The following is a 19973-nucleotide window of genomic DNA, read 5'->3' on the forward strand; positions in this document are numbered from 1 at the left end:
CCTAAACTAAAAGTTATAAAAAAAGGATATAATATTATGTGTATGATTTACATAAAGAGTTTATCCATGTCAGCTATGAAAATCTGTGTGTGTCGTCTTCAAAGCAATGCAGCATGAAGCGGCAGACACTTGCATTGATATCGATCAGTAAAAGATCGATCAACGGTCACCGTCGTGTTGGGAGCCAAAGGAAATTGGAAAGGGATGTATTTAGTTTTAAATCAAATTCTTGATATAACTTTTTTATTGGTACTCATTACAGTACATGTATAACTTGATTATCAGTAACCCCCCCCCCCCTCCCCTTTTCTATTTACATAGAGACAAAATACAAATAATCGAAATGCAGAATAACAAAACACTCACATAGAAGAATCAAAATTCACTTTCACGTCCCTTTTATAAGCTACATAGAGATTTTACTTCTAGTTCAGTTATTGAATTATATGAAATCTGATGTTATTTTGTTACTTGTGGGAACAATACGCAAAACACGTCACAGTGCTTCTTTATAGAGTTATCCTTGCCATTTCCGGATTATAACGCTAGCTTGATTACGTTTCTTTGTCATGTTTGTGTCTGATAAAAAAAAATCTTAAAAAATATACCTAACAAACTGCTGACATAAATTGCGAGATGATACATCTAGTCATCTACTAAGACAAAAACTGCATTAAAATAAAGATTTTCTTTAGAACTCCTCCCTATGTTTACACGTTACACAACCGTAGGTAAGATATTTGATATATTTTGGTGACAATGATAATTTTATCACTTCCTTTGGATACATTAATTCTCTGGGACATTTCCTTCACAATTCTGTGCATTTGTTCTTGTAGTCAGAGCTCCAGATAAGGTGCGTATTTGCAGAAATATGCATTGAATTTTTCAAAATACGCATTAGAAATTAAATCAGGGCATACAATTATGCATTAGCAATCATAAATAAGCATTACATTATGAAAGTACTGCGTACGACAGATTGAATGATGCAAGTATGATTTAATTAATTATGTGAATTGAGGTCAGCTCAGTGTTTTAATTTTTATCGAAAGGAATTTTTTTGGCTTTCCACATGCTCCTGTGCTATAAATAGCACCCCGCGACTTTTAATGCAAACGGAGACGATGGCAATATAGCAAAACCTAATATATATTTTTGATTAAAAAACAACAACGGGCGGGGCATTTTGAGAGTGGCAGGTTGGTATGAGAATCAAAATATTAATTTTATCTGGCCAAAGGAAGGATATTTTTCTCAGTAAACTCTTGCTACGATCGATATAGGCCTAATCTTAAATGGAGTTCTGTGTAGTAACTATAAAATACTTTTAATTTGTTTTTGTTTTTTTTTCTGGAACGGATTATCAACATTGACAGACATTGAATCTTTAAAATTCAGATAATGTGCACCGTTTTCACAGAGGTGATATTGGACAGGACGCTCCTCCAGCCCTAATGAACATCCATTGGAATAATGAACATATTTCCGATGAAATATATTATTATTATTTCATGGATAATCTGGATAAAATCCTTTTAAAAATACTAGCTTACTTCAAGGTTAACAATAGTGTGCTGCACATAGTTAATATACATGTGTGTACATTCGTTTTTTATACAGATAAATATCTATAGAGTAATCTTTTTTCTTTTTGGAATGCCTTAAAAATGTATTAAGAAATTTATTTCTGACAAAAAAAATAATTGAGTTAAACCATCGATTATGGAGCGGAAAGGGGGGGGGGTGTCTTGTCCACAAGTAATGCAAGATTGTGTTTGCATTTCTTACAGAACTGGCAACAGATAATCTTTATTTATAGACAATAAAAAAGGTTGATTGTATCATGTTTCACTTAAATTTTTCGTAGGAAACCATGAAAGCGTACACCACTGTATAAGTTTTTTAAGCCTTATAAAGTTGGTCAACATAATTATCTAAAATTCCTTGTAAATTATAAATCAAACCCGATTTTACTTGAAAACAATGATGTCAATTTTCCGATCAGCATGATAAATGTATATATGATTTATAAGTGTAAATACATGTAAAAACTTTTCCATTCCCAGCTGCTGGCCCTCAATAAGTAAATGTAGGTCGGCAGTGGCAGATTTAGAAGTATTTCGTCATATATAAAACACTTCCTGATTATGCGATAAAACACTAGAATCCTTTCTGACATACTTAATTTTGTCAAACAAAAAATCTGCAACAATACAGTGACAAGGATAACAAGTTTTGAAAAGAAATGTTCAAATGGTGACTGCTGTATGCCAAGCTTCCCATCTCCCACCCCCCCCCCCCCTTTCCCCTGCCCCAATCATTAGCTATTGTCTTTTGATATTCATGAATCCCAGACATATATAAATTGAAAATGAATAAAACATTCTTTAAATAGTTGATGATTTTCAATAAAAGTGTTAAAAAAAATCTTTTCTTGAAGTCAAATCAATAAAGTCAATGTCCACTATGAAGGAGACGCACATTTTAATTGGAGGTGCATGTAGGATTAAATGTAAATTAATTGTCTGAACCATTATGTTGTTAAATTACTTTTTCACGCTGTAAATACTGATTGAATATTTATCATAGTTGCGAAGACTGAAGAATTTGTTTCATGTACATATTTTCAACATGATTGCTCTTTGTGACGTCATTGTTTCAATGCATTGTGTCATTAATTTACATGTAATGTCCCATAATAATTTTCACTGAGAAAGGTTTATATGGTTTTCATTTGCATAAATAATTGTATTAATTTTTTTTTCAAATGCAGAATTGAATTTAAACGACAATAAAAAATAATAAAGCCTTCAGAAATAGAATTAAACCATTAATTTTTTTTAAAAATATAGATTTTATTGTGGAGAAAAGGTGACGTCTATCCAAAAATGCAGCATTTTTTACTTCAATTTTTTGTAAAAACGGATGTGGCCACATTTTTGTAAGGTTATTTTTTCTCTTTAATATTAAAAATCGTAGTATATTCATTCTTTCAAAATATAGACTTGAAGAGGAGGAAAACGTCCAAAATAGGGGAAATCTGGAATATTAGATCGGTTTTAAACGTTATATAAATGAAAGGGCACGTGAGTTGAGAAAAATTTACTCCTAATTCACACACAGCTAAACCTTAACAGTTAATTGATACAATTGATAAAATGTAATCGTGCGTTTAATTTTTGCCGATTTTACAGGGCCATAAATCGGTCTTAACGTACCCAGTTCTTTACATTGTTGGCCTATTTGTCCCACATTATTGTAAAAAGCAGCACTGCATTCCTGAATTCTAAAAATGAATTTGAGCACACTAGCTGCAGTGGTCTGTGTTATGGAGTAATTAGGTCAATGGTTCACACTGCAAACCTGGATTCTAAAAATAAATTTTTCAAGCACACTAGCTGCAGTAAATGAGAGCAGCAGGTGTGTGTGTTAGGGAGTAAACTAGGTCAATGATAAATAAACTTCAGATGGGAAGATTAGATCTGCCTTACATGTTTGCACATATATTCATACGCAGTAATTGTACATTGTACGGATATTTAATTGAATTTTTCTTTAAAAAGCATAAAGACATAAATAATGTTACAATATGAAATTTTATACCATTTAAACCTCCTAAGTTTGGCAAGTCATATTTGGCGTATGAATCACCTTGATGAATGAGTAATAATTTTTACAGCTACGATGACAAGGAATCAGCTCCCTCCACGAGCCGACTCAAAAATGAAACAATTATATTTATTTAATATTTTTGGTTATTTTTAATGTACAATCTATTCAGTGAAAAATAGTTTGCGGTTATTAGTCAAGCATTTAGTCTACTTCCATTTCCAAAATGGCAACCATCGAAGACGGAATGTAAACATGTGCTGAATAAAGATGGCAATTACTATCAAAGAATATATTTTATACTTCAATTTATCTGAAAAATGTTATCATATTTAATTCATAAGTAAGTGAAATAATTTATTTCGAATCAGGAAAGTCACTAAGTAAACTAATCAAATGAAAACCAAAAGTGCAAGTTTGAAATTTGCTACGATGTATTATCAATATATGAAAAGAAATCTGCTCCAAAAACTTTAACTGGGATCAGACACGGACACAGAGGCAGACACCGATGCCGAGGGTATTACATAAGCTCCCCCAGCTTCGTTGAGGTGAGCTAAAAATGAATTCTTTCAATACTCCATCTGTGGTACTCACCCTGAGATACTTTCCTTGAAAATCTGATAAATCTCCAAGCTTTTTCAGTTTGATTTCATACGATTGTCCTACAACAGTGCAAAAGTACCTGTGATCATAATTTGTACATATAATTATGTATAATTAAGGTACAGACCCTAAAACAATATAATATTACACTACTTGCACCCTATGGTTGGTACATTTCTTGCACAGTACATTTCATTTTCTGAATGTTATGGTTGACAGTTCATTTCTTGCACAGTACTTAAAAGCTTAAAATAGATCTATACTCACATCATTGACAAAGAGTACGAGAGGCATTTGAAAAGTTCTGAGAACTGTTTGATAAAATATTAACCATTTCACAGAAGTTAATAAATTTGATACCATTGAAAAGAGCTGGAAAATTTGCACTCATTTTGATGTCACTTTCTTATTTTTATGACGTAATAACTCCGAAAATGAAGTCAGAATCTCGAATGTTTAGCATACTGAAAAGTCATGTTTTTGTTGACATGAGAAGATCAAACAAGAGGCCCATGGGCCACATCGCTCACCTGAGTACTTTGACCATGCTGTTCTTTACCAGATTTCCCCCTTGAAATACTTATTGTGGCCCCACCCTACCCCTGGGGGTCATGATTTTAATAATTTAAAATCTACATTATCCCAGGATGCTTCCACATAAGTTTCAGTTTTTCTGGCCCAGTTGTTCTTGAGAAGAAGATTTTTAAAGATTTTTCTTACATATTTCAATGTAAAACTTGGATTCCCTATTGTGGCCCCGCCCTACCCCCAGGGGTCATGATTTTAACAATTTAGCATCTACACTACCCCAGGATGCTTCCACATAAGTTTCAGTTTTTCTGGCCCAGTTGTTCTTGAGAAGAAGACTTTTAAAGATTTTTCTTACATATTTCAATGTAAAACTTGGATTCCCTATTGTGGCCCCACCCTACCCCCGGGGGTCATGATTTGTACAATTTAGAATCTACACTATCCCAGGATGCTTCCACATAAATTTCATCTTTTCTGGCCCAGTTGTTCTTGAGAGGAAGATTTTTAAAGATTTTTCCTATTTATTTCAATGTAAAATTTGGATTCCCTATTGTGGCCCTGCCCTACCCCCGGGGGTCATGATTTTTACAATTTAGAATCTACACTACCCCAGGATGCTTTCACATAAATTTCAACTTTTCTTGCCCCGTGGTTCTTGAGAAGAAGATTTTTAAAGATTTTTCTTATATATTTCAACGTAAAAACTGGATTCCCTATTGTGGCCCCGCCCTACCCCCGGGGGTCATGATTTTAACAATTTAAAATCTACACTACCCCAGGATGCTTCCACATAAGTTTCAGCTTTTCTGGCCCAGTGGTTCTTGAGAAGAAGATTTTTAAAGATTTTTTCTATATATTTCAATGTAAAACTTGGATTCCCTATTTTGGCCCCGCCCTACCCCCAGGGGTCATGATTTTAACAATTTAGAATCTACACTATCCCAGGATGCTTCCACATAAGTTTCAGTTTTTTTGGCCCAGTGGTTCTTGAGAAGAAGATTTTTTAATGACCGCACCCTATTTTTGTCTTTTCTTGATTATCTCCCCTTGTAAGGGAAATTGGCCCTTTATTTTAACAATTTAAACTCTCCTTCAGTCAGGGATACTTTGTACCAAGTTTGGTTAAAATTGGCCCAGTGGTTCTTGAGAAGAAGTTGAAAATGTGAAAAGTTTACAGACGGACGGACGGACGGACAGACAGACGAACGGACGACGGACAACGGGTGATCAGAAAAGCTCACTTGAGCTTTCAGCTCAGGTGAGCTAAAAAGTGCTGTCAAAGGCTTCTTTGAAAAGATATTTCAAAGAAAATTTGTATGAAGGTAGAGTAAGACTGAATAAAGTGCCCCGCCACAGCATGATATGCCTGTCAAATATTGTTCAATTTTCATAAACAGTTTAGAGTGCATGAAAATCATGTCAACCTTGATTCAAAGATTTCAATGATTTTTCCATTCCTTATAATATTTGCTGTTTATACATCTGTAGTGTAGGCATTAATTATAACAAATATTACATCATAGATTTCTCAACTGGTTGTGTCAGAACTTGACAAATGCCCATCTGCAACCCCCCCCCCCCCCCCCCCATCCCACCCCATCTTTCATATTTGTTTGATATTTTCAAAATCAATAACAATATCAAATAAGTCTTAACAATTTAATCCATACCAAATTAATTTTGAAAATAAAAAGCTGGCCATCAAATGACATATGCTATAAACTGACTAGTAGATCTTCTGTCTTGTTCCCAAAGGATGCAGATAAGAACTGCTTGATCAGAGATGCTCTAACAGAAATGATTGAGACAGCTAGCCTTCCTACATTGAACTCATTAATCAATTATAATCTTTAACTGGATGCATGTCCACTCATTACTCCCAAAGGATGAATGGATCTGCACTATCTGCTTTGTAGTCTAGCTGTATTGCAGTAAAAATGCATATTTATGTCATTCTGTTGAAAACAGAGATTTTTTTAATTTGTACAAAGATTTATAAAAAGAAATAAAAACTTGTGTAATCTTGATGCAACATTTTTAATAAGGTTACTGCATGACTCTTAGATTTGTAGGGACTATCTACCATAATTTTTTTTTTAAAAAAATACTTGATGATTTTTTTGAGATTTAATGTCAGACTGGTTTTAAGCTGCAGTGCATATGGACAAATGGACATGCTGATTCCAATATCCCCCCTTCGTATAACTAGTTTTAATTTAATTATATTATACAATATTAAATTAGTTTATTTTACAATATCAAATTAGTTTTAATTACTTTTCACCAAATTCATTTTAAAAGTTGGGCTATAGCCAACAAAATCTATTTAATCAAACACAGCTGATTCCTTTGCCCAATTCCCAAAAGATATAGATAACACCTGCTTGATCAGAGATACTCTATCAGTTAGCTCCTCAAACTACAACTCATTAATTTCTCTCTTATTTGACATGCAATTTTCTGTTATCAAAATTCTCCTTGACCAGTGCTTGCTAATTACACCCAAGGGAGAGGTGGAATTTCTCTTATAACATTACATTTGTTATAGATTGCTGTAAAGTATATAATGAAAAAAATAAGTATTTTCTTTATTTAACACTTTTTAATAAGGATACTGCAACACTCTTACATTTTTTGGTACTGTGTAATTCAATAGTATAGAGACAGCTTTTCTAAAAATTTCACTTAAATTAAAGGTCACAGTGACCTTGAAATAGGTCGCAACACACCCTCTACCTAAGATGCATAAATTGGCCAAGTTTAATGATTCTAAGTCTAATAGTTTTCTAGTTATGAGCCGGACAGGATTTTTCCATATTTGGCCATAGCATCTTAATTAAAGGTCAGAGCGACCTACTTTTAATGTGCGACACACTTTCTACCCAAGATGTGTCAGCTGACAAAGTTTGATAATTCTAGGCCTAATGGTATTAAAGTTATGAGCCGGACGTGAAAAAGCTAACAGACGGACGGACAGATGGACGGACAGACATGAATGTTATAACATAATATGTCCCATCTTAAGACAGGCGTATAAGAAATGGTATGGTAAATCAGCAATTCCATATTTCATTTTATGGTTGGTTTATAAACATGGTTTATGTCCAATTTGCTATTATAGGCATTTATATAAGATTTTTATTTACATGATACAGCTGGACTTTCAGTCTATTATATAATAGCTCTCCACATGTTCTGTATAAAACTAAAGTGTATCAATGCAGTTTTCCACAAATGTATCTTGAGTAAGAGGACACTAACCATTTAGGAATAAAACGCACTAAAGTCTTCCCCCGGACTTGTTTTTGTGCGTATTTGTTTCATATTATTTCAACTTCGGCGCTCCAAAACTCACTACTGCTTTTGACTTTCGACTCAAAAAAATGAATCTGAGTAACATTGCCATGTACAATCTTATTTATTTTTCATGATTTAAAATTTGCGAATATATTACATGGGGTTACAACTAGGCCGGTGCCATTTTGGTTTTTACGAGAAAATACGGGGCACCCTTAACTTAACTTCTCTTGAGCTTTAATCGTTCCCATAAAATTGGTTTAAACACCTGACGAATTAATGCCAGCAAATTCTGTAACACCATGTATCCACTATTCTCCTTTGATTGTCAACTTTGTCATTTTCTCACAGCTAGCTCTTTTTTACGCAATATTTTGAGCAAAGATTCGATAATAACATGCTATGTTTGACACATGCTAAACCACCTCAGAAGTATAGGATCTAAATAAAACACCATATGATAGACTGTAGTCTATGTAAACATTCACCCAACTAGCATTTGTGTCCGTTAGCATGCATCTGACTAATGAGCAAAAGTTGACTTTAAAATTTTAATTCGCTGAAATTGTATCTCTTGTTATATGTCATTTTAATGGTCAGTATGCTAAACACAAAGGATTCTGACGTCATTTTTGGAGTTATTACGTCAAAAAAATTACACAGTAACATCACAGTACAGTCAAACCTGTATTAAGCAGTCACCTGCGGGAACCATTAAAAGTGACCTTTATAGAGAGGTGACCTTAGACAAGAGGTTCATCTTTTTTCAAGAAAAATTCTTTTCCAATTTATGTAAGTTCTGTGTTTTAAAATAATACATCATAGAATATTAAAGAAAGATGTGTTTTGGACATCAATGGTCTCAGTTAGATTTTTTTTTTAATCTAAATAGTCTCAAAATTAAGTTCAAGTTAAATTTGATGACTCCAACAAAAAATATATTGAGTCTAAAAGGGCATTGCATTACCCTCCTTCCAAACAACAACAAAACTTTGTTTTATTATAAGATTACATTATTATGTTGTGCCATGAATAAAATATTATGTATTTTTTATCTAAACTGCCTTTAAAAAAAACAAGTTTAGTTAGTCCTGATAATTGTATGTTTAATAATACATAAATAGTAGTGTAACAGACAAGTCAAATTATTCTCAGTTTATCAAAGCAGTGCATAATACAAATTGATATCAAATTCACAGGTGTTGTTAGCAATGAAGCATGACTAATCGTAACGGTCATCTTATCTAGTTCAAAATCACGAGATAATCAGGACACATTGAGTATACAAAACAGTTAATTAGGGTTTCTACAAATAATACGTTTCCTATGTGTTAAAAACAGCCACTCATGCATTTACACAATTACACCTATCGGAGTTGGGCATGCCAAATGTTAACTAATAATTAGGAAACACCTAATTATTGTATCCATTAATAGATAAATAAGGATGCCTTATGTATCACTCACAATTTTTTAAACCAGATTCCAATTCAATAAGATTAAGATTCTCGTGTCGTAAGTCCATTTTCCTGATAACCTTTTTCGGTCACTAGCACCCTTGTTTAGCCTTGTTAAAAAAATAAATAAATTATCCAATATTTTAAATGGTTTTAATAAGCCAATTATTTTTTCATGATTTCGCTACACAACATTAGTGACAAAAATTGGGAGTCACCTAGGGATTATTTTAGGGTCTCTCCGGGGTCGAAATTCAGCCCCATTCCCAATGCTGAAAAGTGCATGATTTTCCCAAAATTATACCTAAAAATTCCCAATATGAAAAAAGTAAGTTGTAAATTATTAAAATAAAATAAAAAAATTCAAAAATGACAATAAGGTGTTTATGTTCTCTTTGTGTGATGTATGAGCCATCTGAGGAGTTCCAAGAAGTTATTCGGAATACTACGAATGTTTGCATGCATACTTTTTAGAGCTAGATTGATGTTTAAAATTTAAGTAGGGATCATTATTTAATAAATAAACGTGCATCATGTCAGTTTCTCCAGCTTGCCTAGGACGGTAATTTTCAGGCTGGGTTAGGTCACCCTTATTTTTATAAATTGGTCTAACAATACCAATTAACCACTCATCTGGAACAAACCCACTATCAAAAATATTTTCAAAGAACTTCCTACATAAAGCCAAAAAAGATGACAATGTTGTTTAAATATGTACATTTACAATGTAATATCATACCCTGCGGCTTTACCATTTTTAAGATTCTGAACTTCAACAGCCGCTATTATATCATATTCACTAAAGCTGGTTTAAGCCAGCTTCATTCTAAAAATAATTAAAAAAAATAATAAAATATTTTACTTTTGCTTGTTTTTTCCTATTTATTTGTATGAAGATATTTTTCCCAATTTCAACCAAATATCGCTATTTTTCCCAAACTTGACGGTCCCGGCCCCTTGAATCAAAGGGTAAAACAATCCCTGGTCACCTGACTTTAGATCAGGCCTCAAGACCATAAACTGAGAACAGACTTAAGTCAAAATTTTGATTTTGAAGATCTTGAGTTCTAATTAATTTATGTTCATGAAACTTTGCAGGTGCATATATTACAAAAATCCATACACATGGAGAAAAAATTATTTCATTATCAAAATCATTTTAAAAATTATATTGATTTGAAATTTTGACTTAAGTCTGTTCCCAGTTTATGGTCTTGGAGCCTGGTCATGTGAACGGACAAAATGGCTGCTATATATGAGGTAAAACCGCGATTTTACATGAAATTTGATGACCGCATTACGCAGGTGACTTACATTATATAGGAAAATTCATTGGGAGGAAATAAAATGACCGCATAGGACAGGTGACCGCTGGATAAAGATGACAGCTATGAGAAGTTTGACTGTATGTGTAAATTTTCTGATGTTTCCAAACTCAGTAATTTCCGATAAACGGTTAATATTTTATCAAACAGTTCTCAGAACTTTTCAAATGTCCCTCGTAAAACTGGAACCATGCTTCCCTTTTTTGAGATGTCAGTTTTTATTTACATTGGTTTGACTTTTACTCAGCATTTTAAATATCTGGTAATGATTTTGCTCTAAGACAGTCTCGTTAACAAAGATTGAATAATCAGTCAAACTGGAAATAAGGTAAAAAGGGGAAAGATGGAAATACATGTAACTTTAAGTTGACAGAGACACGATGAGGCAATAAAGATATAACATACAAACATTTCTGTGGATGAGAATGTGCCGATAACATGGACCATGAGTATGCTATAAAAGCAGATGCAAGATGGACAGTCCGAGACTATATTGTCGGCAAGAAGTTGGGGTTAATACTGATAGCTCACAAGAGAAGGAATTGGCTACAATTTGACAGTGACAATTTTAATAAATTTCATTATTTCAAACATCAAGATATTTACTTAAAATAATCATCACTTCAAACACCCCCCCCCCCCCCCCCCACCTGCAAACTGATCAGATTAAGCACAATACGAAAATAACTTTAGAATAGTAGTATGTGCAAATGGTTGATTCACTTGCAGCATGCCAAGTTTCTGTACTCAGATCATCCAGTTTGCCAGAATCAGTCAATCATGGACAGATTCATTGTCTCTATTTCTACTGACAAGTTGAATTGTTTTTTTTTAATTCTTAAAATTGAAAACAAGGTGAATTTTAGGGACAGTATAGGTATTGGATGTGTATAATTATTGCTTTAAATATTTACAGCTTTGAAATAACACTCAAACTACAAATGTATAGAAAAATATGGCAAGATATTATTTTTGGGAGAAAAATTTCATAGTTGTCATTTCCAGTGCAGAGCTTATACAATGAAAAGTAATATATCAACATATAGTTTTTTAATTAATTATTCTCTTAAGATGTTATTTTGCAAAATGAAAACCCTTTCTCAAAGATTGAGTCCATAAAAATATTAAAAATTGACCCGAATTGACATATGCAGCATATTTTCTTATGTTACATTTTGATACAATAGCCTAACAAAAAAATGATTGAATATGGTTAAATTACGTTTCTTTTCTATTTTTAATTATAGTTTGACTGTCTAGATTTTAATTCTTATTTATAGACAAATTTGAGGACATGTACATTTTCATAAGATTCAATACTGTAAACCAACCTATTATTCACGTCATCTTTTATTCACGATTAGTCCGTTTAAAATCAAACAGTGACAATTAATTTTCATGACTGATTAAACATTCTCGTCAAATACAAAGTAAAATATATGCTTTGCGGCAATTAATATTCGCAAGTTGAAGTTTGTCGTTAAACTCGCGGATATTTTTCGCACGCGAATAGATGTTGGTTGACAGTATTTGCTGTTTCTGGGTGTATACTGCTAAGGAGCAACATCAGAAAAATAAACACGTTTTAACATATAATTTTTCTTATGTTTATCCATTGTTGGGATGTATGTCTATGTTATAAAAGTTTTTCAAGCTTGAGCCCATTTAGTGCCGAGTATAGAACTACCTTAATGTGGTGCCCCCTATCACCATGGGCCAAAACTTGTACAAATTTGAATCTATATTACCTGAGGACTTTCCATTTTAGTATGACAAATCATGGGTACACTACCTAAGTATGCTTCCATATAACTAGAACCTGAAGAGACTGTAGCTCTACTGGTTTTTACTTAACAAAGGTAGCACTTGGACTGGAAAGTTATATGGCAACAGCAATAAATAAAATGAAATAAGCCTTAGTCTCCCTGCAACTTCATAAAAACTGTTACAGTAGTAAAAGTAACTTTTTGAAAGAATTCACTGGAATTTCTATTTCTAGATACCAAGACAACACCAACTGTTGAAATCAAATACCTATGTACAGGATTATATGTCTTGGTAAAGTCTACTTGTGTACCAAGTTTGAAATCCAACAAAAACTGTAGGTGCAGTAGCATTTTCAAAGATATTCTTTGAAATTTCTATTTTTAGTAACCATGGCAACATCATTGATCAAAATCAAAAAATGATAAACAAATTACAGTATAGTGTACTTCACAATAGGTAAAAAGTTTCATTGGAATGGATCAAAACTGTAGGGAAAGAACAGACTCTGAAAGGTGCTACTACCCCAAAAAAGCATGTGACTTCTGTGCGCTTCTCGTTTTCTGCAAACCGTGTAGCGTTTCATGTAAACCGTGTAGCGTTTCGTGTAAACCTTGCAGCGTTTCATGCAAACTGTGTAGCATTTCAAGTTAACCGTGCAGCATTTTGTGTAAGCTCCAAAGCATTTTGTGCAAACCATGTAGCGAGCGTGCGAGAAACGTGTGATTTCGTGTAAGAACCGTGTGAGAAATGAGCGACTTTCGTGCAAGAATATTGTGAGAAATGTGTAGGGTTCATTCTGAAGTCATTTTATTTTAAATATGACTATTGATGGATCAACATGTCATTCTGTGTTGTTTGTAACTAATATTATTCAGATATGTCATACCGGTGGTATTTTAACTAAGAGAGAGAAAAAAATACGGAAACAACAAAATAAAATTACTCCGAAATATATTACATATTTGTTTGATTTTTTTTCTTTTTTAATTGAATAAAGATGGACAGAAAATGTGTCCAAAGTAATTAATTATATGCACATTAATTTTAAGGTATTTGATTCAATACATTTTTTTTAAAGCGAGCAATACATAACATTTTTTAAAAAGAAAATTCATCAGGAATCCATTCTTGTCCTTTTCATTCATTTATTTGAATCTTTTCACCATTTTACAATTATGGTATATAGAGATTACAAGAACATATGGATGATTAATACAAAATATTAATATAAATTAATTAATATAAAATAAGACAGGCATGAAAAAGAAAATACAAAATTTAGTGCGTTGCTATAAATGTGAAGTATCGGAATTATAGGCCGGGGAACACAATTTTTTTTTTCTTTATAAATGAACATAAGAATGAAAGATTGTGATACAAATAATTTTGAAACGATGAGTCATTTATAGTCTTTTTATGCATAAAATTGGTTGAATAATAATTGTCATAAAAATGAATTATAATTAACATTCAAATACAGGGTTAAATATTTCCTGGAGGAGGGGGTGTTCAAATGAAAACACAAACTTTGAGTTTTTGTTGTTAACAAGTTTTTTTACAGATAATTTTTTTTTTAAAGAAATTATTGCTTTTTTCGGTGTGCACCTGATGCACCCTTTAAAATATACTAGAATCTTCTTCACACTTCCAACACTCTTCTTACGACTGTGATCAAGGTCATTTACAACAGCAATCACTGGCTCCGTGTGCTGGAAATATGTTCTATTTCCATTAGTGAACTCTTCAAAATTAGAGGCACGTTTGGTCATCTGAGTGGGACAGCATGACGTTGTGGATAATACAAAACATGCCAATCTCAATCCAATTTTAAATGTTAAATGTATTTGTCATTCGAATTAAAGATAGAAGAACTAAAAGACATATGTAAGAGAGCGATAACCCTAAATTTATCATCCATTAATTAAAATTACGACATTTCCGAGGCATGTGTATTGTATTTAGATGTACCATACTATAAATAGATACATACAATCAACAAAAGATATAAATTGATATCGTTGTTATTCCTACTCTTGATGTATATAAAGCCCACAACAATAAAATATTTCATTTGCATTTTCTTAGGAATTGTTCATCGAAATTTAATATATTGTTTACATGTTTATGTTACATTTGTCCCAGAAATCCCGCGAGATTTGTACATTTTCCGACTTTTTCACAAAAGAGTGCACTAAGAAGTATAACTCTTCCATAGTGGAAATAGAACGTATTGAAAACTTTTTCTGCTACATGTATTATCTCTTGTCAATCACGGCTAAGATGACACCCGTCAATAACAATTGATTTTTAATTCGTGAAATTAAATGGTTTTATTACTATCTAATGGGTACAAATATTTATTTCTTAAATTTATCTGATTGCCTGGAAACAGTGAATTAATTTGCAAGTGCATTCGTGAATAAAAAAATATAAAGAAATAAATCCTGAATAATATACGAGGGGTGATCAAAAAGTTCGCGAACTATCTCTATATTTACAAAACCACAGTTTAGATCAGAATGAAATTTGGCACACATATAGACATACATATATTCTATAAATAACAGATGTTAAATTATGTTTTGCTCAGTGTTTGTGACGTCACAATGTGAAAATGACGTCAATATGTAGATCACTTGTGACAAAAAATGGTTGACTCAGTCGTACTCGAGCAACGAACCGCTGTAAAGTTTAACGTATATCTTGGAAATTCTTTTGCAGTAGAAGATGATAATTTGTACAAGGTTTATGAAGACAAAAGACTTACCAGAAGTTCAATCATTAATACTGGATGGATTGTTTTAGTGAAGGCAGGGAGATGGTTATATATGATGTTCTGTTGCCCAGCGAAAGCAAGCCGGGAAAAAGATGTGTCCTTAGCTGAGCAATTTGTTATGAAACATCGTCAAGTTACAATTAGAAAAATGGTTGAATATCTTAAAGACCCAATTTTTTTACCATACGGTTACCTGAGGAGGGGGAGTGGTCTTGGTAGTACTGGTGTTATTTACCTGGAGAGCCCCAATACTCAAGATGTCAAAAATCCCTATACACGCTGCATTACACAGGAAGTCCGGCTTTTGGTAATCAGGGTCAACATTACGCGTTTTGTGAATAATTTTGAGTGAAAATATTTAAAATAAAATTAAGTACTGATATATAAAATTTGTAGACTTAGCGTTTTCATCGATATCTTTTGAAGAAAAAAAAAAAATAATAAGACAGATCTTTTTTAAAAATCATAAAATTAAAAAAAAAAACGGGTGAAAACTACATGAAAGATATCAATTTATTTTAATCGACAATAAAAGAAATTATTATAAAATATTAAGTGTGAATATTGAAATAAAAAGATTTCACTTATTGTTGGACATTTACCACGATCGGAATATTATTTACTTTTCTGGCAAACAATGGTGTTCAAATGTTCGACATTTCCGATGGTCCGTGTTCCTATACCCTGTTTGCAGATTTGAATATTAAAGAATCTTTCGTAATTCATGGCGTTAGATACAAGATACTTTATTTATATTAGCATAAATATCTTTTCTTATTTAATCTGTTGCATTTTGTTATAATTTTCAATGTTGGGGGAGGGGGTCGATTGTTTTCAATTACGGCGATTTGAGTTTCTGTGTACCCAAGTGCAAGGTCGACAAAGGCATTACGTACATTCTTTAAAATCAATGCACAAGTTGAATAAGGGACTCGGAAGAATTATCGGTCTGCTACAGAAACTTCCTCTCTCTCCGAATCTCAGTTATTTTCTTCGAAAAGGTCTACAGTTATCTTGTACGTCATATCGCTAACAAGTACAAAACAGCAATGGAGATTGAAAAAAAAAAAAAAAAAAAAAAAAATAAGGAAGTCACTGTTTAATTATCTACTCTCAATTATTTTTTAAAAATAAAATTATCAACCAATATAACAGCAATGTGATTTTTTTTAACCAGGGAGTATACAAATCGACCACCGGTACATGAAAGCGTTTGACACGTGACCAGGTAATTGTTTTCAGAACATGCAAACTCAGATTATCAGGTAGCCCACGTAGCTGGCCCATCAATCAAATCAGAAGCTATTGTTTTTTTAATGATTGACAGGCGGTATATTATTGATCTTGAATTAGGTAGATTTTGGGGGCATTAACATAAAATTGGGTGTTTAACAATACTATAATCATTAAATCCCTAAAATATCGCTTACTTTAGACTTTAAACATATGAGATATGATCAAAAGAATGCGCCCATACTTTATCCACATTGGATAAACGACGCTCCCGAGACAGGGAACTCGGGTTGTGATGGGTCACCATACTAATTGTGGGAAGGGATATCCTTATCCACCCATCCTATTGCCGAGATTTGGCCATTTCTGACAGATGGACTGTTCTTGTTATAAAAAATAAATTGCATGGTAAGAAATATAAGACTCGGAAAAATCTCTTAGCTTCTTTGAACAGACTGCTACGGAGCATGTCATGTGACTGCCTGGATCACGTGATTCGCGCATGGGCAGAACAATGGCAGATGTGCATTAAAATCGGAGAGGACTACTTTAAAAAATGATAAACACTGAAACCTCATTTTATGTCTTTTCAGGAAGTTATTCAATTAGTTTGCGAACTTTTTGATCACCCCTCGTATATTAGTTGTTTTATTAATCACGCAGTTCTAGAGCATAATTTTTAGTTTTAGGACATTGGACATGTATTCATGTATAATGAATGTATTGTTAAGAGCAGCGACTATTGATTACATTTTTTTGTGTAGACGGGTTGAAATCAAGGATTTTACAAGGTGGTGGGTATATTGTTTTTATTTGATAAACACAATTAATGCCTCAAAAGAGAACTAAAGAATTACAATACCTATCCCCCAGCTTCTGTACCATGTTAAATTTTAATGATGAATCAAAGTTTAATTCTGTAATGAAACGATATATTTACCATTCTGAATAAAGTGCATTTAATGATTTACATGTATCTGGTCCTGTTGGAGATATGGGTATCCTTTTTTTCTTAGAACAGGCATTTGTTTCCATAATAACTTTTTCCCAATGGTATACTTACTGAAACAAGTCCCCGTTATATTTAGCCATGTACAGATCTCGGTAATCTTACCCCCCCCCCTTTCCTGCACGATGTTTTTGTTTGATACAGTGTACATACTACCTTTGCAAATTATAAACAGAACCTAATTTAATCAAATGAAATTATTTATTTACTAAGTCGAAAAATTAATAAATCAATCAATAATTTTAAAAAAGAAAGGAAAACCAATCCGTTTACAGAAATCATTATTTAATCAATATTTTTTTTCAAATCAATAACTGAGTTTATTTGTCAGTAATAAAACAACTTTTTAATATCAAACTATAATTGTAAAAACATTGAATGCTGTAAAAGATTATGTATTACAAATATAATTTTTTTTTTTTTCAGTGTGTAACTTAAGAGTCTAGTGAAAAAGGTTTGTACACAGACGATGATACACATTTCACCTGGCGGGTCACATACTCAGTGACAACTATTAATTAATTACAACTGAACATTGAGTATTTTATCTGTTAATATAGTACTGGTGTAGTGAGTTTTAATCTTAAATTAATCTGAATGATTGCAATTCTTATCTTATAACTTATCTGTGATTAATCTGTAATAATTTAAATAAAGTCCCACATATTCTGAATAGAAAATCCAGATCGAGGCCAAAGTATGTACAAAGCGTGTGAGAAACATGTACAAAGCATTTTGTGCAGGCTTTCGTGTAAACCATGCAGCCTTTCGTGCAAAGCGTTTCATGTAAACCGTGTAGGGTTTCATGCAAACCGTGTAGCGTTTCACGTAAACCATGCAGCGTTTCGTGCAAACTGTGTAGCAAGCGTGTACCATTCGTGTAGCATGCATGTGGGGTAGTAACACATTTCAGGGTCTGTAGCTTTAAAATTTTGACAGAAAATTCTATTTCTAGTAACTACGGTTAAACTGTTCATAAAAATCAAAATTGATATAAAGAGTATATATCTAAGTGTAGTCTACTTGTATACAAAGTTTTATTGAAGCTGAACAAAAACTGTATGAGGTTGCATTTTGAAAGAATTTCACAGAAATTTCAATTTCTCATAACCATGGCCACCCCACTCATTGAAATCAAAACCAGTATAGAGAATCATATGTAAGTTATATTGATACTGGAGTAAAACTGATAAGTACCATTTTGAGAGAATATCACAAAAAATTTATTTTTAAAAACCTTGGCAACCCTTTTCATGTGAAACACTGATGCCACTATGTGGCAGCTCATGGTGAAGGTTCAAGTTTCTCAAATGCAAGTCATACTCCAAGGTCAAGAGATCAAACATGTTGTTACCCAAAGAAAGGTCTTGTCATAAGGAATACACCTGTGAAATATAAATGTCCTAGCAGGCCTCTAAGTGACCTTTCAATTTAGGTGCCAGCTGGCTCCTAATTCAACAAGAGGCCCATGGACCACAACGCTCACCTGAGTTACTTTGGCCCTGCTGTTTTTCACCAGATTTTCCCCATGTAATAATACTTATTGTGGTCCAACCCTACCTCCAGGAGTCATGATTTTAACAATTTATAATTTACACTAACCCAGGGTACTTCCACAAAAGTTTCAGCGTTTCTGGCCCAGTGGTTCTTTAGAAAAAGATTTTTAAAGATTTTCCCAATATATTTCATTGTAAACATTTGATTCCCTATTGTGGCCACACCCTACCCCCCAGGGCTCATGAATTGAATAATTTAGAATCTACACTATCCTAGAATGCCTCCACATGACCCAGTGGTTTTTAGAGGAGAAGATTTTAAAGATTTTTTCTATATATTTCAGTGTAAAAATTGGATTCCTTAATGTGGCCCTGCCCTACCCCCGGGGGTCATGATTTGAATAATTTAGTATCTACTGTACACAAGGATGCTTCCACATAAGTTTCAGCTATTGTGGTCCAGTGGTTCTTGAGGATAAGATTTTTTCTATACATTTCAATGCAAAACTTGGATTCCCTATTGTGGCCCTGCCCTACCCCCGGGGGTCATGATTTCAAATTTAAAATCTTCACTACCCCCAGGATGCTTCCACATAAGTTTCAGCATTTCTGGCCCAGTGGTTTTTGAGAAGATTTTTTAATGACCCCACCCTATTTTTGTCTTTTCTTGATTATCTCCCCTTCTAAGGGGGCTTGGCCTTCCATTTTAACAATTTAAACTCTCCTTCACCCAAGGATGCTTTGTACCAAGTTTGGAGAAAATTGGCCCAGTGCTTCTTGAGAAGAAGTTGAAAATGTGAAAAGTATACAGATTTAGGGAAGGACAGATGGACAGACAGACGAACAATGGACAAAGGGTGATCA

The 19973-nt window shown here is 33.0% G+C and overlaps 1 protein-coding gene across 1 annotated transcript in view; it reads right to left on the reverse strand.

The window, feature by feature from the left end:
• The window catches only part of LOC133185623 (transcription factor CP2-like), a 486219-nt gene that overhangs the window by 422412 nt on the left and 43834 nt on the right, over window positions 1-19973 (reverse strand). The window contains exon 5 of the mRNA XM_061320938.1: window positions 4210-4277. Within this exon, the coding sequence (XP_061176922.1) occupies window positions 4210-4277 (68 nt within the window). The remainder of the gene's footprint in view (window positions 1-4209; window positions 4278-19973) is intronic.

This window comes from Saccostrea echinata, unplaced genomic scaffold (genome assembly GCF_033153115.1).
Source record: "Saccostrea echinata isolate AGI-Se365-2 ecotype Australia unplaced genomic scaffold, CSIRO_AGI_Sech_v1 ptg000001l, whole genome shotgun sequence".
NCBI classification, from domain to species: domain Eukaryota; kingdom Metazoa; phylum Mollusca; class Bivalvia; order Ostreida; family Ostreidae; genus Saccostrea; species Saccostrea echinata.